The 20,534-nt window shown below is 35.4% G+C and overlaps 5 protein-coding genes and 1 long non-coding RNA gene across 6 annotated transcripts; 3 read left to right on the plus strand and 3 right to left on the minus strand.

Moving 5' to 3' along the window:
- Window positions 1-270: 270 nt before the first annotated feature.
- On the plus strand, window positions 271-1,720 carry LOC110228097. Its single transcript, XM_021024249.1, has 2 exons — window positions 271-367; window positions 944-1,720. Exons 1-2 carry the CDS (start codon window positions 358-360, stop codon window positions 1,600-1,602), a joined length of 669 nt encoding a protein of 222 aa, XP_020879908.1. The 5' UTR covers window positions 271-357; the 3' UTR covers window positions 1,603-1,720.
- On the minus strand, window positions 1,623-2,595 carry LOC9300344. The gene has a single exon (XM_002865941.2). It carries the CDS (start codon window positions 2,285-2,287, stop codon window positions 1,958-1,960), a length of 330 nt encoding a protein of 109 aa, XP_002865987.1. The 5' UTR covers window positions 2,288-2,595; the 3' UTR covers window positions 1,623-1,957.
- Window positions 2,596-3,171: 576 nt separating this feature from the next.
- Window positions 3,172-3,595, plus strand: LOC9302062 (probable RNA-binding protein ARP1). The gene is given in 2 exon segments (XM_021015784.1): window positions 3,172-3,363; window positions 3,455-3,595. Coding segments are annotated over 2 exon segments (333 nt in total).
- A 1,003-nt stretch (window positions 3,596-4,598) lies between these two features.
- LOC9300345 (NDR1/HIN1-like protein 1) lies at window positions 4,599-5,868 on the minus strand. Its single transcript, XM_002865942.2, has one exon. It carries the CDS (start codon window positions 5,578-5,580, stop codon window positions 4,939-4,941), a length of 642 nt encoding a protein of 213 aa, XP_002865988.1. The 5' UTR covers window positions 5,581-5,868; the 3' UTR covers window positions 4,599-4,938.
- A 4,541-nt stretch (window positions 5,869-10,409) lies between these two features.
- Window positions 10,410-15,002, minus strand: LOC110225828. The gene is made up of 2 exons (XR_002329969.1): window positions 14,545-15,002; window positions 10,410-10,909 (listed from the first exon to the last, which is right to left on the minus strand). It is a non-coding gene; the product is annotated as an uncharacterized LOC110225828 (long non-coding RNA).
- A 1,415-nt stretch (window positions 15,003-16,417) lies between these two features.
- LOC9302065 lies at window positions 16,418-17,398 on the plus strand. The gene has a single exon (XM_002864223.2). It carries the CDS (start codon window positions 16,483-16,485, stop codon window positions 17,074-17,076), a length of 594 nt encoding a protein of 197 aa, XP_002864269.2. The 5' UTR covers window positions 16,418-16,482; the 3' UTR covers window positions 17,077-17,398.
- Window positions 17,399-20,534: the final 3,136 nt, after the last annotated feature.

A 20,534-nucleotide genomic window follows, 5' to 3' on the forward strand; every position in this document is an offset into this window, starting at 1 on the left:
CTACTGAAGACTCTATCAACTTCAATCTTTGGAAGCAGAAAACAATTATATCTCCATTAAAATTAATTAATTATACATCCAAATGTGTTTAAGAAATCTGATTAATTGTTATCGAAAGTGTTGCAACATAATGAAATTACATTTCAAAGAAGTTGATTTTTTTCCGTACGTAGTACGGGGTTAGAATTCTAGTGTTACAATAAATCTAAACGGCTAAACCTATTAACACGTCATTAAATTCCATTGACGGTTACAATTTGATGATAGGTTTGGTTTCGTTACCCTCAAAGTCCATTAGTGTGGAGATATCCCAAACTTGGCAATCGCAGTAATTAGGGTTTTACTATTTTTGCAGTCATGAATCCAGGTAATCGTCTATGTTATCGATACTTTTGTAATTAGTGTTTTACGAGTTTTGACTGATTACGATATGTCTGTAATGGAGGTTGATGTAGTATTTCTCGCTTCGTGCCTTTATGATCAGTTTATTAACCATGTTCCTCTTCTAGATATGTGGTGATTTGGGAAAAGACATATCAATTTTGATGTAAAAACCTTTCGTTTTGTAAATTGTAGTGGATCTTCAAACCCTAAGCTTGGACATGAAGATTAGTAGGGTATTTTGTGATTTTTATGCTTTTCCGTTTTGTCTGGTCATTAAGCACTTGATTTTGCATCAGTTCCGGGAGATTTGTCTCTAGTTAGATTCCACTTTTGGTTAAGTATTGTCTTGATTTTGGAAACCCCATGTTTTGAATGGTCCATTGAATTATATCTTTTGCTATCTTATCTCCAAACCCTAATTGTAAGGTGACAAAGGCATCTTTTATAGGGGTTTTCAATTTTGTCAGAATGTTTTAAGCCATTATTATATGTTTCTCTCTTATCCTATGTATTCCAAATTTGATATTGTGTGTGACACAATCTTACTTCTTATTTTCAGTGTTGGGATCTACATCTTGTTTCTCCAATGTCGAGTCGATCCCGATGCTAAATGGTTCAAACTTTTCGGAATGGAAAGAACATTTGTTACTTGTGCTTGCCCTCATGGATCTTGATATTTCCCTCAGGGAAGAGCGTCCGAAGCACATTGACATTGTCAAAACCGAGCGTTGGGACCGATCCAACCGCATGAGTATGATGATAATGAAAACCCGAATCCCACCAAAATTCAGAGGCATTGTCCCCAAGGATGTTACAACCGCCAAAGAAGTTTTGGCTGCAGTTGAGAAATGCTATGCGAAAAAGGACGGGGCAGAGGTCAGAACGGTGCTAGCCGAGTTTCGGTCAACGAAAAAAACGAATGAGAGTGTTAGAGAGTATATTATGATGAAGATGAGCGTTGCAGCTAAGTTGAAGAAACTCGGGATGCATATTCCTGATAATGTCGTGGCAGCTTTTATACTCGATAGTCTACCCTCGGACTATGAAATTCTTAGGAGTACTTATAACCGTCTCCAACTGGAATGGTCGACTCATGATCTCATCTCTCACTGTGTGCAAGAAGAGGAGAGGTTGACAAGTGAAAAGAAAGAACATGATCTTGTTACAGGTAAAGTCATATGTGATAAGAAAAGAAAGCACTATGACCAATGTTTATGATTGATTCAGGAAACTAGAAGTAACAAAACGTTCTGGAGTTTTCATTGTTATATTGTGTTTCAAACATTTTTTAGAGTAACAACTTTTTGCTTTGAGCATATCATAATATTTCTGTGTTTCTTTACATCTTTTATCATATTAAATCTGAAAGAAACATATGGAAAGAAATTCATCGATCGATCATTGGATTAAACCTTGTTTTCGCCTGTTCTTGTTCTGTTTCCCCTGTTTTTGCTCTGTTCTCCTATTCTTGTAAACTTATTCAGTTAAATAACACTGAAGTTACAAAAAGACTTTATGATATATACAACACCATGAGCCGCAAAGTCTGAAGAAACATTTAAAACCCAAAATTTTACAATTCAGGTGATTCATGGATAGATTCAAGCCTTGGGATCCACTTACTGTCGTCAAAACAACTGAGAGAGGTTCTCTGATTCACAAAAACAAGCTGCTCCAATGAAACTTGCTTCGCCAACAAGCGCTCCAGCTGTTTCCTAGTTATCACCACTTTGATTCTCCTTCTTCCTTCGATAGCCGAATCGTCTTGGGGACATAGAGATCCGTTCTTGATCTCTGTGTTAGAATCTTGAATCTTGTTACTATCAATATGTTTTACGCACAAACATACACCGAGGTTGGAGAGAGTCACCAAGATTTGCTTCAAGCTTAGTCTCTTCTTCATTACTATGTTCGTAATTGTAAGCTGTGAGATTCATTCACCTTCTTATAATGTGTTTATATATAGACAAACACAAAGAGGCTGCTTTTGAAATATTTTTAAAGGCTTTCAATTATTAAAATCATGGGTTGTGTTTAATTTGGAGTGGATAGTAAAAAAGTAGGTGGGAATGTAACAGATTCGGATCAATGGGTATCTTAATGAACAAAAGAAAATTAGAGATGAAGTCTTGAAGATGCTAACACGTGTGTACAATAGGTCGGTTCTTGTACATAAAACATTAATTTTGGACCGACTTTTTGATCCAAACCCTATGGCTTGTCTAATACTTCGTGGTATATCATGATGAAACCTACTTAGTGTATTAATGGTGATCACTAAGACTATTTGCGATTGGAAGTCAATCCAAAAAACAAACAGAATTGCGATTGACCTAATTTTTGTTGTTTGTTGTTACCCTTTAGAGGTTGACCAAGTCTATCAGTTCCATAACTAATAAAACAAAAAACATTACTAGAACCTTTTTATCTATTTAAATGTTAGTTAAACGGTTGAACGAAAATTCTTGTATTTTATTATAATTTACGCCGCATTATGAAATTTTTTTTTTTAATAATTTTTTTAAATTTTATTATCTAAACGGTGCTGGCTTAACTGATTTAAAGAAGAAATTTCTAGAAATTATCCAATTTAATTTTTCTTTTGAATGTATCTTATGCAAAATCCTATAAGAATTTGAATAAAATAAACAATGTTTTTCTCCATTTTTATCAAAAGAAAAATATTTTCTCCAAATCCTAGTTCACGAAGGATTCTCGTGTATTTCTTCTTATATATAGAGAGACAATTGTAAAAAAATCATTGCATACCTTTAACTTATTCTACTCATGTCCAAGCAAATTCTAATTTCTTTTGCCTTGTTCCAACCAAACGATAGAGAAACAAAATTTTTTGTGGCAGGTTTGCTTTGGATTACCAGAACCGAAAGTCTCATAAGTTACTTCGAACGGTTTGGAGTAATTGTCAAAGCTAATGTAGTTTGTGATGGAGCAACACAACGATAAAAGAGGTTTGGTTTTGTAAGTATCTAAACAAATATTTAACATGTAGAGTAATCATAGATATAGATTTTGTGTGTTTTTAATCATGGTTTTGAGTCAATATTATTAGGTCACATTTAGAGAAGTTGAATCTGCAACAAGAGCATGCGAGAATCCAAATCATGTCACAGATGGACGAACGGTCAATTGCAAAATTGCTTATCTTGGTGCTAGGATTCACAATAATCAACCAAACCAATACGATTTTTAATCTCAATTCTCTTTTTGGTTTCTCTTCAATTCAACTTTTTTTTTTGTTTTTGCAGTGATAATTATTCATTATAATCTTTGTTCTTGTAAATTCAGGTGAACCGCTAGGTACATATGTATATTGGTATTTTATCTTTCTTTTCATCTATCAATCATTTTTTGTACAAATAAAACCTTTTTTTTGCAATTGTATGATACTAACAAGGAACTAATAAAATTTATTTATTTTCTTCAAATTCAGGAACCCGTTTTATCAGCAGTATTACCCATGTTTTTTTTTTTTTGATAAACCCTATCGGCTATCCGGTCGGCCCCGGTAGGAACGCACCGTGGTGCTACATAGTGGACTGGTCCACCGTGTTAACGGTTAGGCCCTTACGGGCTACCACTCTGCCTATCCCGAGTTTGGAATACCTTCCGACTAAGTGCCAGGGGGTAGTCAGGCCGCCTGCATTTCTGGCTACCAGGTAAACCAATTGGGCCAAAGCCCAACTGACAGACTTCCCAAACAAATGTGTTTTTGTTTCCAGGGAGAATCGAACTTAGGTTTGGGAGTTTCACCCTTTTCCAAAGCTTCCTCTGCCACTAGACCACAGATGCTTGGGCAGTATTACCCATGTTACCCTGTCTATTCTCATAGTCAACTAGGTTTAGTTTGTCTGACTTTGATATTGTTGACTTTTATATCATTGCTTATGCTGAAACAGAGTACCCAACTATGCTCTACTTTTAATAGATTCTATCTCATTCGAAAAAATAATAAACTGTTTATTGGTTACTATTATAAGGTTGCCGGAAAAAAAAAAAAGAATAACTAATGTTCTTTCAACTGCAATATTCTTTACTCGAGTCTTGATGAATCCATAAACCTTCTTCTCTGCTTCCTCGTATTTGTTGAAAAACATAGAAATTAGGAAAAAAAAGGCTTTACTTCATTCTTCCCAAAAGTAGAGTGAAGATACCAAAAAAAAAAGCTAAATGGATTTCAAGAAACACACAAAATATGGACCCAACAGACTCAAATCTTTATGTGTAGAGCTCTAAAAAGGTACAACCACCATGAATTATTTAAGAAAAGTGGAAAGTAATCAGGTGAAACATTGGTCCTGCCTATTTTCCTCTTCTTCGCCTTTTTATTGGTAAATGCCAATTCAATTATCCTCTGCTTTTAACGATGGTTATGCTCTGGTTTTGGTATTTTACATTCAAATAATTCTATACAAACAGTTCAATGTAACTTTACAAGAAGTACTAAATACCAGCACACAAACATCGACAAAGAGAACGATTGCACATAAGTGAAAGAAACTATAGTGTATATGTGGTTGATGATTCTATATAATCTCATATAGTTGTAGAGCAACGAGTCCCTTGTATTGAAGCTAATGGAGGAGTGGTCATGTTCTGTCCAAAAGCCACAAGTGCAAGACAATTCACATTAAACCGGTATGCGCCGGAGACCCATGTCCCGATCTTCCACCTTAGCTTCCCATCCATTTTCAAACCGATGATTATTTTACCAGTTGACCGATCACGACTGATTTGATAACCAAAGGACTGAGCAACGGGTAGCTCAGTCCCTTGAAGAAACGCTGTCAAGAGATTGATTTCTTCATGGGATTGATAAAAAGGCGGTAGAGAAGCCTCGGATGTGATTTGTTGTCCCCTATACGCTGCGTATACGAGTAGCTTGTCGTAGTAGATACCAACTTTTTTGTTAGGGTTTTTGGAGAAGAGAGTGAGTTGGATTGAAGAGTTGAGGAGATGAGTGGAGGAGGAGGTGAGGTTGAGGCTGTATATATCGGCTTCAGTGAGGGAGAACTCGGGTTTCTCGGGGTGGAGGATGAGCCAAACGAGGAAGATGACGAGGAGAAGGCCGGTGAAGAAAGTTGAGAATGTGAAAAAGAGTTTTTTGTGGCGATTGTTGATGTTAATCCCTCCTTTCTTGGCACAATGTTTTGGAGAGGTTATGGAGATTTGAGACATTTGGAGAGATGATGATGATGATGATGGAGAAGACCAAGAAGAGGGACAGAGAAGAAGGAGAGAAGATGAATGGGTTAATAAAGAGTGGAAGAAGAAAGCTATAAGCACTTAAGCGGCAATTATCTTTGTGTCTTTAGTAATACTTTTTTGACTTAGTTGTTGCTTGGTGAAGGTGTGAAAATATTGACCGTTGGATCAACTGATAAATGGACTTCTGTTTTCTTGCTGTCGTTTTTTTTCTTTATCTATATGTTTGCGTGAACGTTTTAGTTACTTTTATTATTATACATGCTTGATTAGTTAAAGGAAAACATCAAATAATCAATAAAGTTAACACATCGTGAGACTTTGAGATGTCTAGAAAAGCTTCTTTTTCTTCTTGCACACTTTGCGTTTCTTTAATTTCAAATGATTAGTGTTTTTGTGAGATCTTGCATGGTAAGTTTTGTGAAATCATGCAAAGTTAAAAGACAACATTTTATGAGAAGAAACCGATATAGATCCATAAAAGACCTAAGATGTGTAGAATAAAACTGAGTTATGCTAATTAGTCCATTATATAGTATCGATCATTTTGTTAGTTTTTTTTTTTTTTTGTTGCGAATAATCATTTTGTTAGTTAAATCACACGAAAAATTAACACTTAGATGATTAGACCCGAGTAAAAATGATACAAAAGAAAATAGTTGAACAAAATATATATATATTGGCAGAGCAGCTATGTGTGTCTACAGTCTACATATGATGTTTCAAATGTGTCTACATATGTGTTTCAAATAGCCAGCATTTTTTTCATCTGATGTCCATTGTCTTTTATTTAGATTCATCATCTATTATATTTAATAGATAAGAAAATTGGTCTTACTATAATAATTAATAAATGGTTTTAGCTCAACCGGTAAAAACACTTTTAATTTCTTTTTTAGTTTCGAGCTTTCCACCGTAATATTATAAGCAATAAAAGATTACTATAATTAGAACTTTTATATAAAATATTCTTATTCATATGAATATACACAAGAAAGAGCACGAGTCTTAGGGTCCGAAGATCCTTTTGTCGGAACCTATACCGTTTATACGGTCGCTTGCTCAGTTTGTAGTATTTACATAGGACAAGCCACGTATTATTATTTTCGAAATATAAAACTATATACTATAAAATTAAGACAAGAATCAACGCCTCCAAATTGCTTTTAAAAGTTTCATCCTATGAAAAGCTTAGATTTTTTTCCTTCCAAAAAAACAACTTTTTCACATTATTTAATCTAATTGGATAATACCTATTACCTATTTTATCATATTGATCAATTAGAACATCTCAACATCATATAGAAAAATGTATAAAATAGAGTCTTTTTTGGTAAATTTGTTTACTTTTCCTAGATTAATATAAATACAAAATATGTGGTTTTATGAATTCGATTATATTAGTGGATTTCACAAGAATCGATCCTACCGTATCATTTAAACTTAGCAAACTGTGATGTGTAAATCGTAATAAAAGAATACAATCGGATAATCAGACTAAAATTTTCTGAAATGTGTTAATGTCATGGAAGACATGAGGAATCAATAATTAGCTTTTTCATAAGGAGAAAATATTAAAAAATAGAGAGGAAAAAACCGTGGAAGCATCTCAATCATTTCATGGGGGGGGGCTTTTTGTGTCTTTATGTAGCCGTTCCTTTTACGCTAAGGAAAGATAGAGCAACTCGTGTATGCATCCAAATTTCTTTAGATTTATTTCACAATAACATTTATATTATGAAAAAGATTACTACTCTCTAGCGCTCAGATCTTTATTCATAATAAGTTGGAAAACTAAGTAGAAAAGATGATTCGTATATTCAAAAAGTAATGGATTTTGGAGTACTATCCATACTCTATTTTAGAGTTCTCCCTTGTACAATAGCCCTAGAAGTTTTATATATTCAAAAACAGCGTTATATGAATAGAAAATTCATAGTAAACTTAAACCTCTTCGACTATATGTATCGTCAATTCCCAACGCATATTATTGTGTGATAAAAAGGGACCTCTTGCTCTCTGAAATTGGAAAAAAGGAGTAATGATAACAATGCAAATGTATGGTTTTTTAATATTAATTTTTATTATATATATGAAGACTTATTTACTTTGTTATATAATATGCTTTATGGCTCATGAATAAACTACCCCATGGACTTTGGTAGTGTGCGATTTATAATCTTCTTCACTTCTTTTGAAATACTTTCTGAAAAATTGTTCATCATCATATATAATGTTCTTGCTTTGAACCTAGCTTTTTTGTGTATTACGGTTTAATTATTCAAACAATGAAGTGGGAAAAAGAGACTTTGCTTTTCGTTTCGTTGCGTCTTTAAAAGTCACTTTTTGTTGATTTTTTCTCACATAGATTCAAAAGTTTTGTGTTTTACGAAAAGTGAGTTATAACCAGAAGGTCCAGAACCTAAATATATGAGACTAATGTTGTTGGCTCTTTGGTTGATTTGGAGACTTTAAGGTGGTGTTATTCAATAATGGATTTTAATAGAATTGAAATCCAATACTAATTCAGTGTTATTCAACTAATGATTCTAAATCTAAATTTAGAATTTGGTGTTATTGGATCTTATACTTCATTAGATTTTAAAAGTTTGGTGTTATTCAACTAAGATTTAAAATACTTCATTAAAATCCAGTGTTATTAAAAACTAAAAGACTTGTAAAATCTTTGTATATTAAATCATTTCAAATGTAAATTATGAGAATCAGAATCCAAGATATACTACAGAGATTTTGAAATCCACACAAACAGATTCTTAAAAATAATATCAGAAAGCAAATCTAAACCATAAAGAATTGACTTTAATTCTATGCTTGAATAACACCCCTAAGTCTTGCAACCTAAACATGCCCGGTTTAAACTTTTGAACATGTAAATAATTTTTTTTTTTTTTTTTTGATGACTAAGGGCATCATCAATGGGGGATCATGTGAGGGTGTTCTTAGAGAAAATATAATGTTAAAATAATGTAAGATCATGTGTTTAGATCTTTTGTTTAGAAGTTGATTAGTGAGAGAACATGTGTAAGATCTTAAGATTTAATAATATAATAATAATCTACAAATTTTAAAACATATTACAATTATTAAAACATTAAAAATAACATATTAATTGCAAACTTTAAAAACTGAAAATAAAAGTGAAAATACAAAACTAAATATTTATGAATAAAACATTAAAAATATAAATAACAATAAACAAACAAACATATAAAAGCACAAAAACATTTTATCTAATTAATACATAGTTTATTATCCAAATTTATTCCAAATATGTTGAATCAAATCCTCTTTTAATTGGTGATGTGCTTGTCTATCACGAATTCTTGTATGCCCATCACCTAAACCTTCAAGATTTGTAGCCATATTTACTGAAAACGTAAGATCCCGAGGTATTTCGGTTTCATCGTCTTGTCGGAATTCATTTTCGTCATAGAGAGTGTATGAATCTCGCTCATCTTCGACAATCATATTATGGAGTATGAGACAAACTCTCATAATATATGCTATTTTACCTTTCGACCATAAAAGAGATGGATTTTTAATCATGGCGAATCTAGATTGCAGGACTCAAAATGCACGCTCAACATCTTTTCGTGCACCTTCTTGACGTTCAGCAAACAAACTATGTTCCGGGTGTTGTAGTTTTGGGATGGATTTAACAAATGTCCCCCATTCGGGGTAAATGTCATCCGTCAGATAGTAAGCCAAATTATACTCCCTTCCGTTGACATAGTACGTCACTTCGGGAGCTCGACCGTAAATAATATCATTAAAAACTGGAGATTGATCAAGAACATTTAAATCGTTACTAGTACATGGCGCTCCAAAAAATGCGTGTCATATCCAGAGATCTTGTGAAGCTACTGCCTCCAAAACAATTGTTGGTTTACTGGTGCCTCGTGAATACATTCCTTTCCAAGCAGTTGGGCAATTCTTCTACTTCCAATGCATACAGTCGATGCTGCCAACCATCCCAGGAAAACCCCGCTTTTCTCCATAAAAGAGTAGCCTTCGGAGATCCTCTAGTGTGGGTCGCCGTAGGTATTCAGTGCCAAACAAGTCCACTATTCCGACGACGAAATGTTCCAAACATTCACGAGCAGTCGATTCACCAATACGTAAATATTCGTCAACCGAGTCCGACCCAGTCCCATATGCTAATAGCCGAATTGTTGCAGTACATTGTTGTAGCGGTGATACACCATTTCGGAACCTTGCATCCTTTTTTGGTTGAAAATATGGAAGCTTTTCACTAAGACGATTCACAATACGCAAGAACAATGACTTGTTCATTCAAAACCGTCTGCGAAATTGCCTATCCAAAAAAGTCGGATTATCACTAAAATAATCGTTCCACAAACGTTCATGCCCTTCTTCCTGTTTTCTATCGATATATGTACGTTTCTTCCTCTCAGCCGGAATTTCCTCTTCCGCCGGAATTTCCTCTTCAGCAGCTTGAAATTTATTATGAAATTGAGCTTGAAAAAATTGGTTAAAACTATCATTATTCGGATCATAATGGTAGTGAAAATTATTGGAAGAAGAAGCCATAAAAACTTGGGAGAGATTAAACTTGGAATTTGTAGATAGAAAGAGAAGAGAATTGTATGTTCGTTGGGAGAGAAGGAAATGTTTTCTTGATTTGTTTTATGAAAGAAGTGTATGTTTGATGAAATACAATCTTCTGCTCGTTTTAAATATTTATAGAGAGTTGCAAATTTGTGTGGGAAAAGGCATTTGATACATCCATAACGTCAAGTTGATACATCAAGACAAACACATGTGAACTTTGGTCTTTCATACAAACAAAAGCATGTGACTCTTGTCAAATTTTGTTTTCCAAAACATACAAAACAAATGCACATGAGTCTGGCTTTAAAACTGTGCCTACAATCATACATTATATGCTGAACTTGCCGACTACTCTAATTTACTTAATAAACATGATGAGTGCCACTACCAAAACACTCATACTGAAGCAAACAGCAACTACCAATTCAGGGGCCAAGTTGAACAATGGTTTCTTCTCACCTAACTCAGTAACAAGCCTCTCCAGTTTCACCAACCTCTGATCTTAATGGTTTTGGTCATCCTTGAACTTCATCAGTTCTGTCTCATAATCAGGTTTTGTTGGTTCAGCATCACAGCTCCACAGACTCCTCTTCACAGTCTGAGGTTGCAGATGATAGTAACTGCTATCTTCCTCCTCTTCAGAACTGTAGTCTAATGGGCTGTTTATCCCATAGTCATAGATATCATCAAGTCCCATGTCTTATTCAACCTGAAACCAAAAAAACAGAAAGCAATCAGAATGAAGAATGCAATCAGATAATCAGCTTGCCAAAGCTCATTAAACATGAGATATATAAGAATGCAATCAGAATACAAAACCAAAGCAATCAGGATTTAGGAAACAAACATAGCCGATTCATTAAAAACATAAGAGAACAAGTTGAACAATGTTACATATCTGATTCATAAACACATTAAAAACAAAAGACAAACATAGTTAAAACAAACATAAGACCAACAGACTTATCATCTAGTGTTTATTCTAAGTTAAAAAAAGTTCAGCAACTAGCTTCTTCTTTACAACTTTGTCTTCTTCATCCAGATTTTCTTTCTTGGCAATTAGACTGTCAAGAATGGACAGCTTTTGGAGTTCTTTCATTCCCTCCAAATCCTTCTGTTTTAGCTCAAACATTTTACTAAACTCAGCAGATGGTGAAGCAGATGCAGCAGATGGTGAAGCAGATGCTGAGGCCTTCTCTTTACCATTGGTCTTCCTTAATTTTTTCATTGCCTTTATGCCATGAGGCCTACTCTCGTGCTCACCTACTACAGAGCCTGAAGATGGTGCAGCATCATTGGCTTTGCGTTTGTTAGAACTGGTTTACTTATTAGGAGTGGGGTTCATAGCCTCCAGGTTTAGCCATTTTTGTTCATAGCGAAGAACATTCCAAGCATACTCCAAAGCAAACTTCTTCTTGTAAATATTAGTGTAAATTTGGTGAGCATTCTGCAGAATATCCTCTTCATTCATGCCACTAGCTTTCTCATCATATGCCTCTGCATAAGTTCCACAGAACCTGCTCACTGCTCTACTGATTTTTTGCCATCTTTGTCTACAAAGATCATGGTGTCTTGGCTCAGCACCACCAAGTACATGAGTACTTGATGCGTAATAATCTCCTATCTGCTTCCAAAAGGACCCTCCCTTTTGATCATTCCCAACTATTGGATCTTTAGAGGTGTTTAACCAGCCGCTTATTAAGATTAAGTCATCTTGTGTGGACCATATCCTTCTCTCCCTACGTTGTTCTGCTGTCTCTTCTGGTTGACTAGGAGGTTGACTCGGCTGTGAACTAGTTTGTGAACTAAAAGGAGGGATTTGGGAGGAACCAATGTTTGCATTGCGATCAAAGCCATCATATGGGAAGTTAATAAGGCTGAAGTAGGATTGAGACTACTCGACCTGATTTATCTTTTGCTGCGAATCAGGTAGCTCAACACATGCAAGCTCCCACTGTTTATCATTGGAGTTTGGTGGAGAGAATTTTGAGATATATCAAAGGAAGTCCCGGCAAAGGCATATAGATGGGAAGAAACTCTAGCACAGAGATTGTTGGATATTGCGATGCAGATTACAATGGGGATCGCAACACAAGACAATCAACAACTGGTTTTTGTACATTCATTGGTGGGAATCTTGTGACTTGGAAGTCGAAGAAGCAGAAAGTGGTCTCTTGTTCGAGTGCTGAAGCAGAGTATAGAGCTATGAAGAAACTCACAAACGAGTTAACATGGCTAAAGGCTTTGTTAAAGGACTTTGGGATCGAGCAGAAGACTCCAATCACTTTTCATAGTGACAATCAAGCGGCCATCCACATTGCTACCAATCCCGTGTTCCACGAGAGGACCAAGCACATAGAGACGGATTGCCACAAGACAAGAGAGAAGATAGAAGATGGTACGATTCTCCCTTGTTACACTATGAGTTCGGACCAATTGGCCGATATCTTTACCAAGGCAGCAAGTAACCAAGTTTGCCAATTTATTCATGGTAAACTTGGTCTTGTAGACCTGACACATCCTTGAAAAATATTCTCCAACTTGTAGGGATAATACTCTTTTTCCCTAAGCTTGGTTTTGTCCCACGTGGTTTTCCAAGCTTAAGTTTTTAATGAGGTTATTCATACAAGTGCCAAGTTTATACACAATTGGGCATTGTGGTATAAACTTGAGGGGGAGTGTTAATCAAGAAGACATTTAACACTAACTAAGTCATAGTTAAGGGTTAAATGTAGGTTACTTGGGTTACTCGGGTTACAGGTTACTTGGGTTACTCGGGTTACAGGTTACTTGGGTTACTCGGGTTACAAGTCTGAATGAGGGTGCTATTGGTCTTTGTGCACAACCCATAAACCCTAGAGAGTGTGTTCTCATATAAAAGCACTTGTGTGCCTCCACTTTGTAATACAACGTTTATCTTTTAATAACAACACTTTTCCTCTCTACTCTTAGTCATGTTTCTCTCTATTCTTCCCACTTGATTCTTAAATTATTTACACAAGACAATCACAAATTGCAAGACATAAACCAATCAAACATCTGAGACCAATCCAAACCTTTAATTGACAGATTAGATGAAACCCTATAACATTTATACTAAACCCAAACCTAATTCACAGATTTCAAGACCCAAAATCGATGAAACATAACTGAGAGAGGACACGAGGGGACTACCTTGTCTATTTCGCTGGAGATGAGATTTGGGAGACAGAGGAGACGAGGATACAAAGGCGTACGGAAAGGAATTCGACTTCGACTTCAAATCGCCGGACCTATGAATCGACAAAGAAGACATTTTTAACGGATGAAATTCACAAAACTATGTACAGATCGATTTCTACATGGAAGAGATCTCGATTTTGGTGTTTTAATGGCCGGAAAACACACCTTAATCGGAGAAGATGATGAGCTATCGCCGCTTTGGAGAGGAAGAAGGAAACCTAGTGCGATTTCGATTTTTGGAGAAATGAAAATGTTTTCTCCTTTGCAAAAAAGCGGATCCAATCACGGGCTGACACGTAGACCAGGAACAAGGCTTAAAACAGATCTCGGGCGAGATCACTTCCCTCTGATCCAAGCCCACTATTCATTTTTTCTCAATTTTTATATACCTAAGCACATGGCCCATGATCTGCCAATGCAGATGGCCTAAGAGGTTCTGAGCCCGTAGGCCCATACATCCCCCCAGGGCGAGGCCCAAACCATGTAATATAACTCCCCTTTGGAGAGCAGACCCCTCCCAACGTGAATCGATCCCGTGACCTCCAAGGTCTCTACATTATTGGTAACCAAGGGGCTTAACCACTAGGACAACTCATCGTTGGTTTGATTGGTTAAGGTTGTAGTCTTGTAGATAACCGGTTTTTTAGTGTTGTAGAATTAGGTTGTGGTTTAAGATTTTGGTTATAGGTTTTTGAAAATTACAGATATGATATGCAAATATATTAGTTTTTTTATATATTGTAAATAATATTAGTTCTGCCTCGTAAATTAATTTTTATGGTGTCAGTTTTCGAAACTTCTAAAATAAATAAAGTAATATATTAAATATATTATATGTTATTTCTTTGTGTGCGCTCTATAAAAAATTTTGGATTTGTCTTTTTGGCGGGCCAACCGAATGGGGCAGCATGATGTGAACGAGATTTGTTGTGGAGCTAAATGAACTTTTATGCAACTTGGAATCTCCATAATATCGCTCTTGGAAAAAGATATAACTATAGAAAAGTTATAAGATAATCAATACAAAGTACTCATGCAAGACAGTAGTCATAAACATATAACACAGTCAATAATTAGCGTGAAAATAAGAGAAATTAAAAGTTCGAGGTTGAAAAAAGGAACCTGTCAGACCGCCGTGCGACCACCCCGGTCGGGTAGAACCGAGCCGAGTAACGATCCTCTACAGCACCGGATGCGTCCTAAGACGATCGTAGCCGTCAATCACGCTCTAGTCGCACAGTCATAGTTCATCAACCAGGGTAAAGGGTCTGTCTCTTGAGAAATCAAGGAAACAGATGTACGAGCCTATAGAACAGATCCTGTTCAAGTAAGGTCGTGACAAGTGATGCTTTTTCAATGTTATATATACAGCAACATTGTTTTTCAGAATAGCGATGTGGGACAAAATTAAAGATCACATTAGAAAAGTATGCATGGGTAAGTGATATATGGACGAAGGTCCACTTAGTTATATATATAAAGCCCATCCCAAACTTTGCGTTCAAAATTGGTCTTGTTTTGCTAACTATAGCAATTGAGTGTGATAAACTCGTTCTCAATCTTGTTTCTGAGTATATAATACAATGTGCGGGTGCGGGTGCGGGTGCGGGTGCGGGTGCGGGTGCGGGTGCGGGTGCGGGTGAGGGTAACAAAGCTATCTTCACAACCTTATACGCACAACCCGAAGATGTGAAAACATAAGATGTTAGAACAAGCAAAGCAGTCATTCATGTCCCAATCATTGTTTTATTTTTATGATCCGAAACTTTTTTTTTTTTTTGCTAAATTGTAAATATTTCATAAAAATGAAAAACAGTTTAGGTTACAAATATGAATTTGAAACCTATACATATGATGAAACCGAAACTTTTCTTCCTTTCTTGAACTACCAATGATGAAACCTAGACCAACTAAAGATTCGACGTCTCTCAGTGACTACATGGCCAGTCGTTGTAACATCTTTTCTTCTATTGGAGGCTCACAGATATTAATCCTCAATACATAATCTATATAACCTTAAATGCCTAACTAAAGGTTGCGTTACTGTGGTAATGGAAACTGAAAATTTGTTGTAACCGGAAACATTGGATAGACTTGTTGTTAGGCACTTTTTCTTGAGGGTGTGAAATGATGCCCACATGTGTCTCAATGTTCATAGCTCCACACTCAACTGAAGAATGCTCTAGCCTAGCTAGTAGCTTCTATGAAAGATATTCCCCAACCTGCATCATTGCTCCAAGCACAAAGATAGGTTTTAAAACCAAATATATTCAACCTCTTTAGTCTTTACCAATGTCTCGCATGCACTTCTACTCTTCATCCGATGTGGGATATATTCTTTGTCCAAAAAGAAACGTAATATGTTAACCTAACTTTTGTATTACTCCTTTCTAGTAACAAACACTGAGCTTTTATCTGACCATTACTAACCTTAGAGCAATATATTTCACATCATATTTTAAACTGAAGATTTGATGGAGGTTTATTAACAAATAAACCTTTCCAAAAATAGGCGTATGCCGTTTAAATGCAGAGAGAACACGGTATTCTTTAGTAAAAGGCGAAAGAATAGTTCGCTATGCCCTCACTGCACGGCTCCGTGAATCTAGAATTGATGCTCTCACTCTTTATATATACTATATTTTACTCTGTTCCTGAGTAACCTGACCGATGTGGGATATATACTAATATCAATTCAAAATATTAGAAATGCTGAAGAAAGTATGTTACAGATTATAGTCGTTGATTAAGCATGATTATTACAAAAATAAAATGTAAACAGTCAACGTAGATTGTTTTGCTTTTATTTTCTTTTGAATTTATTGTTTAAAACCTATACAACTTGAGTGAGTCAATTTGTAACAGTGTAACACTTCCATGTTTTTATTGTCAAAACGGATGACATAAGTGTAACTCTCGTAATGAATTTACCAAAGTCGTTTAACTTGAGCTACTCTATAAATTGTTTGTTACTTTTGTATACCAAAACCATCCCAATCAAGCAATTCACTCTAACTCTTCTATATCAAAAGGAAAACAAGGAAACAATATATACGTGCAATGGAAGGTAGGATCGAAACTCTTCTATCCACGATTCTAGTTGTGACGACTCTGTGTGCCACTACTCTATTGACACCAGGACTAGCTAGTTCTTCGATTGATCTCACAAAATGTTGGTCATCGCTCCTCAACATTCAAGGTTGTGAAGTCGAAATCTTTAAATCTATTTTAACTGGCAAGTTTGAAAACGTTGGACCAACATGCTGCAAGGCGTTTACGGAAGTGGATGCAAAGTGTTGGCCAAAAATGTTTCCGTTGAATCCATTGTTCCCTCCTCTTCTCAAGGATGGTTGCTCTCGCATCATCTCAGGTGCACCCGCACACACGACACCGCAATTCCCTTTCATCCCTGGTTCTCCGATCGACCTCACAAAATGTTTGTCATCACTTGTCAACGTTGAAGGTTGTGTAACTGAAATCCACAAAGCAGTTTTCACAGGAAAGTTTGATAATGTTGCACCAATGTGCTGCAAGGCGTTTTCAGCTGTGGATGCCAAATGTTGGCCACAAATGTTTCCGTTTAATCCATTCTTCCCTCCTCTTCTGAAGAATGAATGTTCTCGTATCAACGAAGCCACTCCTACACACAAGTGAAAGTAACTATAAAACCATCATTAAAAATGCTTTAAACTAGGCTTATTATAGCCTTATATTCAACAATTTCCTCTATTCCAATCAGTCATAGAAGATATTTCACGTGTAATGGTTTTTGCTTGTTCTAGTTTTTATCGTCTAAAGTAATAATTTAATTACAAGGTTCTGGTATAAGCTTTTACAACTTTCATCGTTTTAAGACCATGTATTCTTAAAAAGCTAATAGTTTCAGTAACTCAAATCAACACTGAAAGACCTATATAGAAAAGAATTTGATAAATGAATAAACTCTCTCCCTCTACAGTGAGAGCAAATTAAGAAGAAAAAAGGGGCCTGTCAGACCGCCGTGCGACCACCCCGGCAAGGTAGAACGGAGCCGAGTAACGATCCTCTACAGCACCGGATGCAACCGAAGAAGAACGTAGCCGTTAATCACGCTCTAATCGCACGGTCATGATTCATCAACCAGGGTTAAGGGCCTGTCTCTTGAGAAATCAAGGAAACAGAGGTTCGAGCCTATAGAACAGATCCTGTTCAAGTAAGGTCGTGACCATCATTGCTTCCCCAATGTTATATATACAAAGAGTTTTATTTTACATTGGCCGATGTGGGATACTTGTGCTATCTTTTAATGTGAATTCCATTGGAAAACTGGGCTATACGAGCTACGGCCCACTTGTTTTTGCTCCACAATTTTGCTTTAAACCGGACGGTCCATCTAGTCTAAACCGATCATGGGATCGTTTGGGTATCCTCTAACAGCTAATCTGACAATCTCTCTCTATAACGAATAAAAAATTCGTATAATTTATATGTTAACAATAATACACATGATTTCTAACTAAATATGTACTTTCGTCAATTACAATTCAAATAAATTATTTAATGCTTTTGTCATATGATTATTTAATGCTTTTGTCATATGATTATTTATATCTGTTGGATGGCCAAAAAGTCCCTTTTTTATAAGGAGTATATCATTTCAACAAAGCTTCCCAAACCACAGTTTAGAGATGTATAAAAGAATTCTAGAGTAACTTAACTTTAGTTAACTATTACCCATTAAACTCTATAAAATGTTGGGAAATATAGATTTAACAATTTTGAAAAAAAAAAATCTTTAACAAAGAAATTATCTTATATATTAAATTATTAGTCAATTTTTAAATTTATACAATTCATTAGTTTTCTTTAGTTTTTTCATGATGTCTATTTGATCGGAGTTATAGTCTTGTACTCTAATATATTAAAAGAAAATTTGGATATTTGTCTGGTTTAGTAGTAATTGCATAGACGACACACATAAATTTGGTTCTATGTGTAATTTGCAAATATTTATGTCATAAATATAGCGTTAGAATAATCATGCATGCTCTAAACATATAGGGATAATATTACTTACCTAGAAAATTAAAATAACTTGCAAGTAGCAAACACAACACAAAACGAGATGTTACGAAACTTGGCCAACTTGTTCCATATGACGTACGACGTTTTAAGGTTTTGAACAAGAAAACGTGTTTTCCACTTCAAAGACATGAAGAGACAAAGGTTGGTACCAGTTATGAAATATATTCAACAAACTTATTTTGGAATAATTACTTGGCCAAATTAGTTAGGCTTTTGCCTTTACATCTTTTGGCTTAACAAAAATAAGATCGAATTGAGAGTTTGAGACTAATCAGGTTTTACTTACAATATGGTAGTTTCATCAGGATCTTCAGCAATTAATAAACTGTTCGTATGACAAAAGAACATGAGAAACGGGAAGGGAATAAGACAATTTAGTCCAACCCGGTGACAGCTAGTTGGAGTAAAAGTAAAATTAAAACTCAAAAGTGGTGTTTATAATACTATCATTAAAAGCGACAAAAGTTTATCCCTTTCAGTGCGGCTCAGATGGGTGGGCGGGCGGTGCGACGGCCAGAGGTCCAATCCCGTAGTCCAATAATTAAGGGGCTCATTTTCTAAAATATTTTTTAAAAAATATTAAAAAATTAGATTATAACATAAAAATAAAATTTATAAAGGTCTATAAAATTTTTTATTTATTGTTTTTAGTATTAGTAATTAATATTTTTAACAAAAATAGCATAGAAAATTTTTTTACAGCAAAAAAACATTAAAAAAAAATTTCTAAGAGTCCAAAATTTTTTTTTGCTCTAGGGCCCATAAAAATGTTGAGCCGGCACTGATTCCTTTCGTATTTTTCTAACCAAATATCACAATCACATAAGTGTATATATTATGTATACATTTCATGGGTCTCAACTCTCAATGGATAGCGGAAAACATATATTATAGAAATCTTTCGTTATCGTACCTTTCAAAAAGTAGATATTATTCATTACTTTTTATAAAAACATAACTATCGAGAGTATGGACCTTTTATATGTATGTTCTTTACAAGTTGTTGGATCACACCTATCCACATAGGTCATTGTATTTTTAATATAAACATTAGGGTCATATGCCCTCAAATTCATTTAGCTTTTGCCCCATAAGGTATATATTTTGAGTTAAGAATCAAAAAAAATTTCCCTGATTCTCTATGAGCTATATGGGAAAACGGCCATTTTCAACCCCAACTATTTGGGGCGGGTTTTTCCAACCCAAACTAAGGCCTCCCGTCAATTTTTACCCAAACTCAAAACTAATTCAAATTCAAAACCAAAACTAATGAAATTTAGCCGATTTCAACACGACAGAAGACGGTGTTAGTTCGGGATTTAACGGCTGCTGAGTCAGCGATATCGTGGCATTGACGTGGCGGAAAAGCGGCCATTTTCAACCCCAACTATTTGGGGGTGGGTTTTTCCAACCCAAACTATTTGGGGCGGGAAAAAATAAAACGTCGTCGTTTTCACTGACGTGGCTTCTGGTCAATGAAAACGACGACGTTTTATTTTTTTTCCCTTTAAACAACGAAACGACGTCGTCTTAATTTTGGGGAAAAATTAAAATTAGGGTTCTTCATTTTCTCTCGAAACAGAAAAATGTTCGTCGATTTTATGAATTCACAAGCACTGTAAACGGAATCTGAAAGAAATGTAGCAATAGCAGGAAAAATCAAAATTTGTTCCTGAATAGTTTGGTCTAGCAATTGTGTTCTGTTGGTGTCGGATCCCGCACCAATAGGCCGGGATGAACCAAAGATTGCCACGTAATCAAGATAACGGCCCACGAAGGATAAAGCCCATTAGATTACGTGAGTCAGAGGAACAGTCGAAGTGGTTATCACCACAAGGAGAATCCGAAGTGACTGCACCTCGACATAAGTCCGGAGTCGAAGTCACAGTTAAAGATTTTGTCTTTCTTCCTGCAGTGGAATCATTGTACAGACATTCTATCTGGAAACTTGTCTGAAATCAATTGTGTTTATAGTCTCGTGACCTGAATCATCATCACTACAATTCACAAAAATTTCAATCCGCATAACAATTCATGAACTCTAAAGC

The sequence above is a fragment of the Arabidopsis lyrata genome, assembly GCF_000004255.2.
Source record: "Arabidopsis lyrata subsp. lyrata unplaced genomic scaffold ARALYscaffold_8, whole genome shotgun sequence".
NCBI classification, from domain to species: domain Eukaryota; kingdom Viridiplantae; phylum Streptophyta; class Magnoliopsida; order Brassicales; family Brassicaceae; genus Arabidopsis; species Arabidopsis lyrata.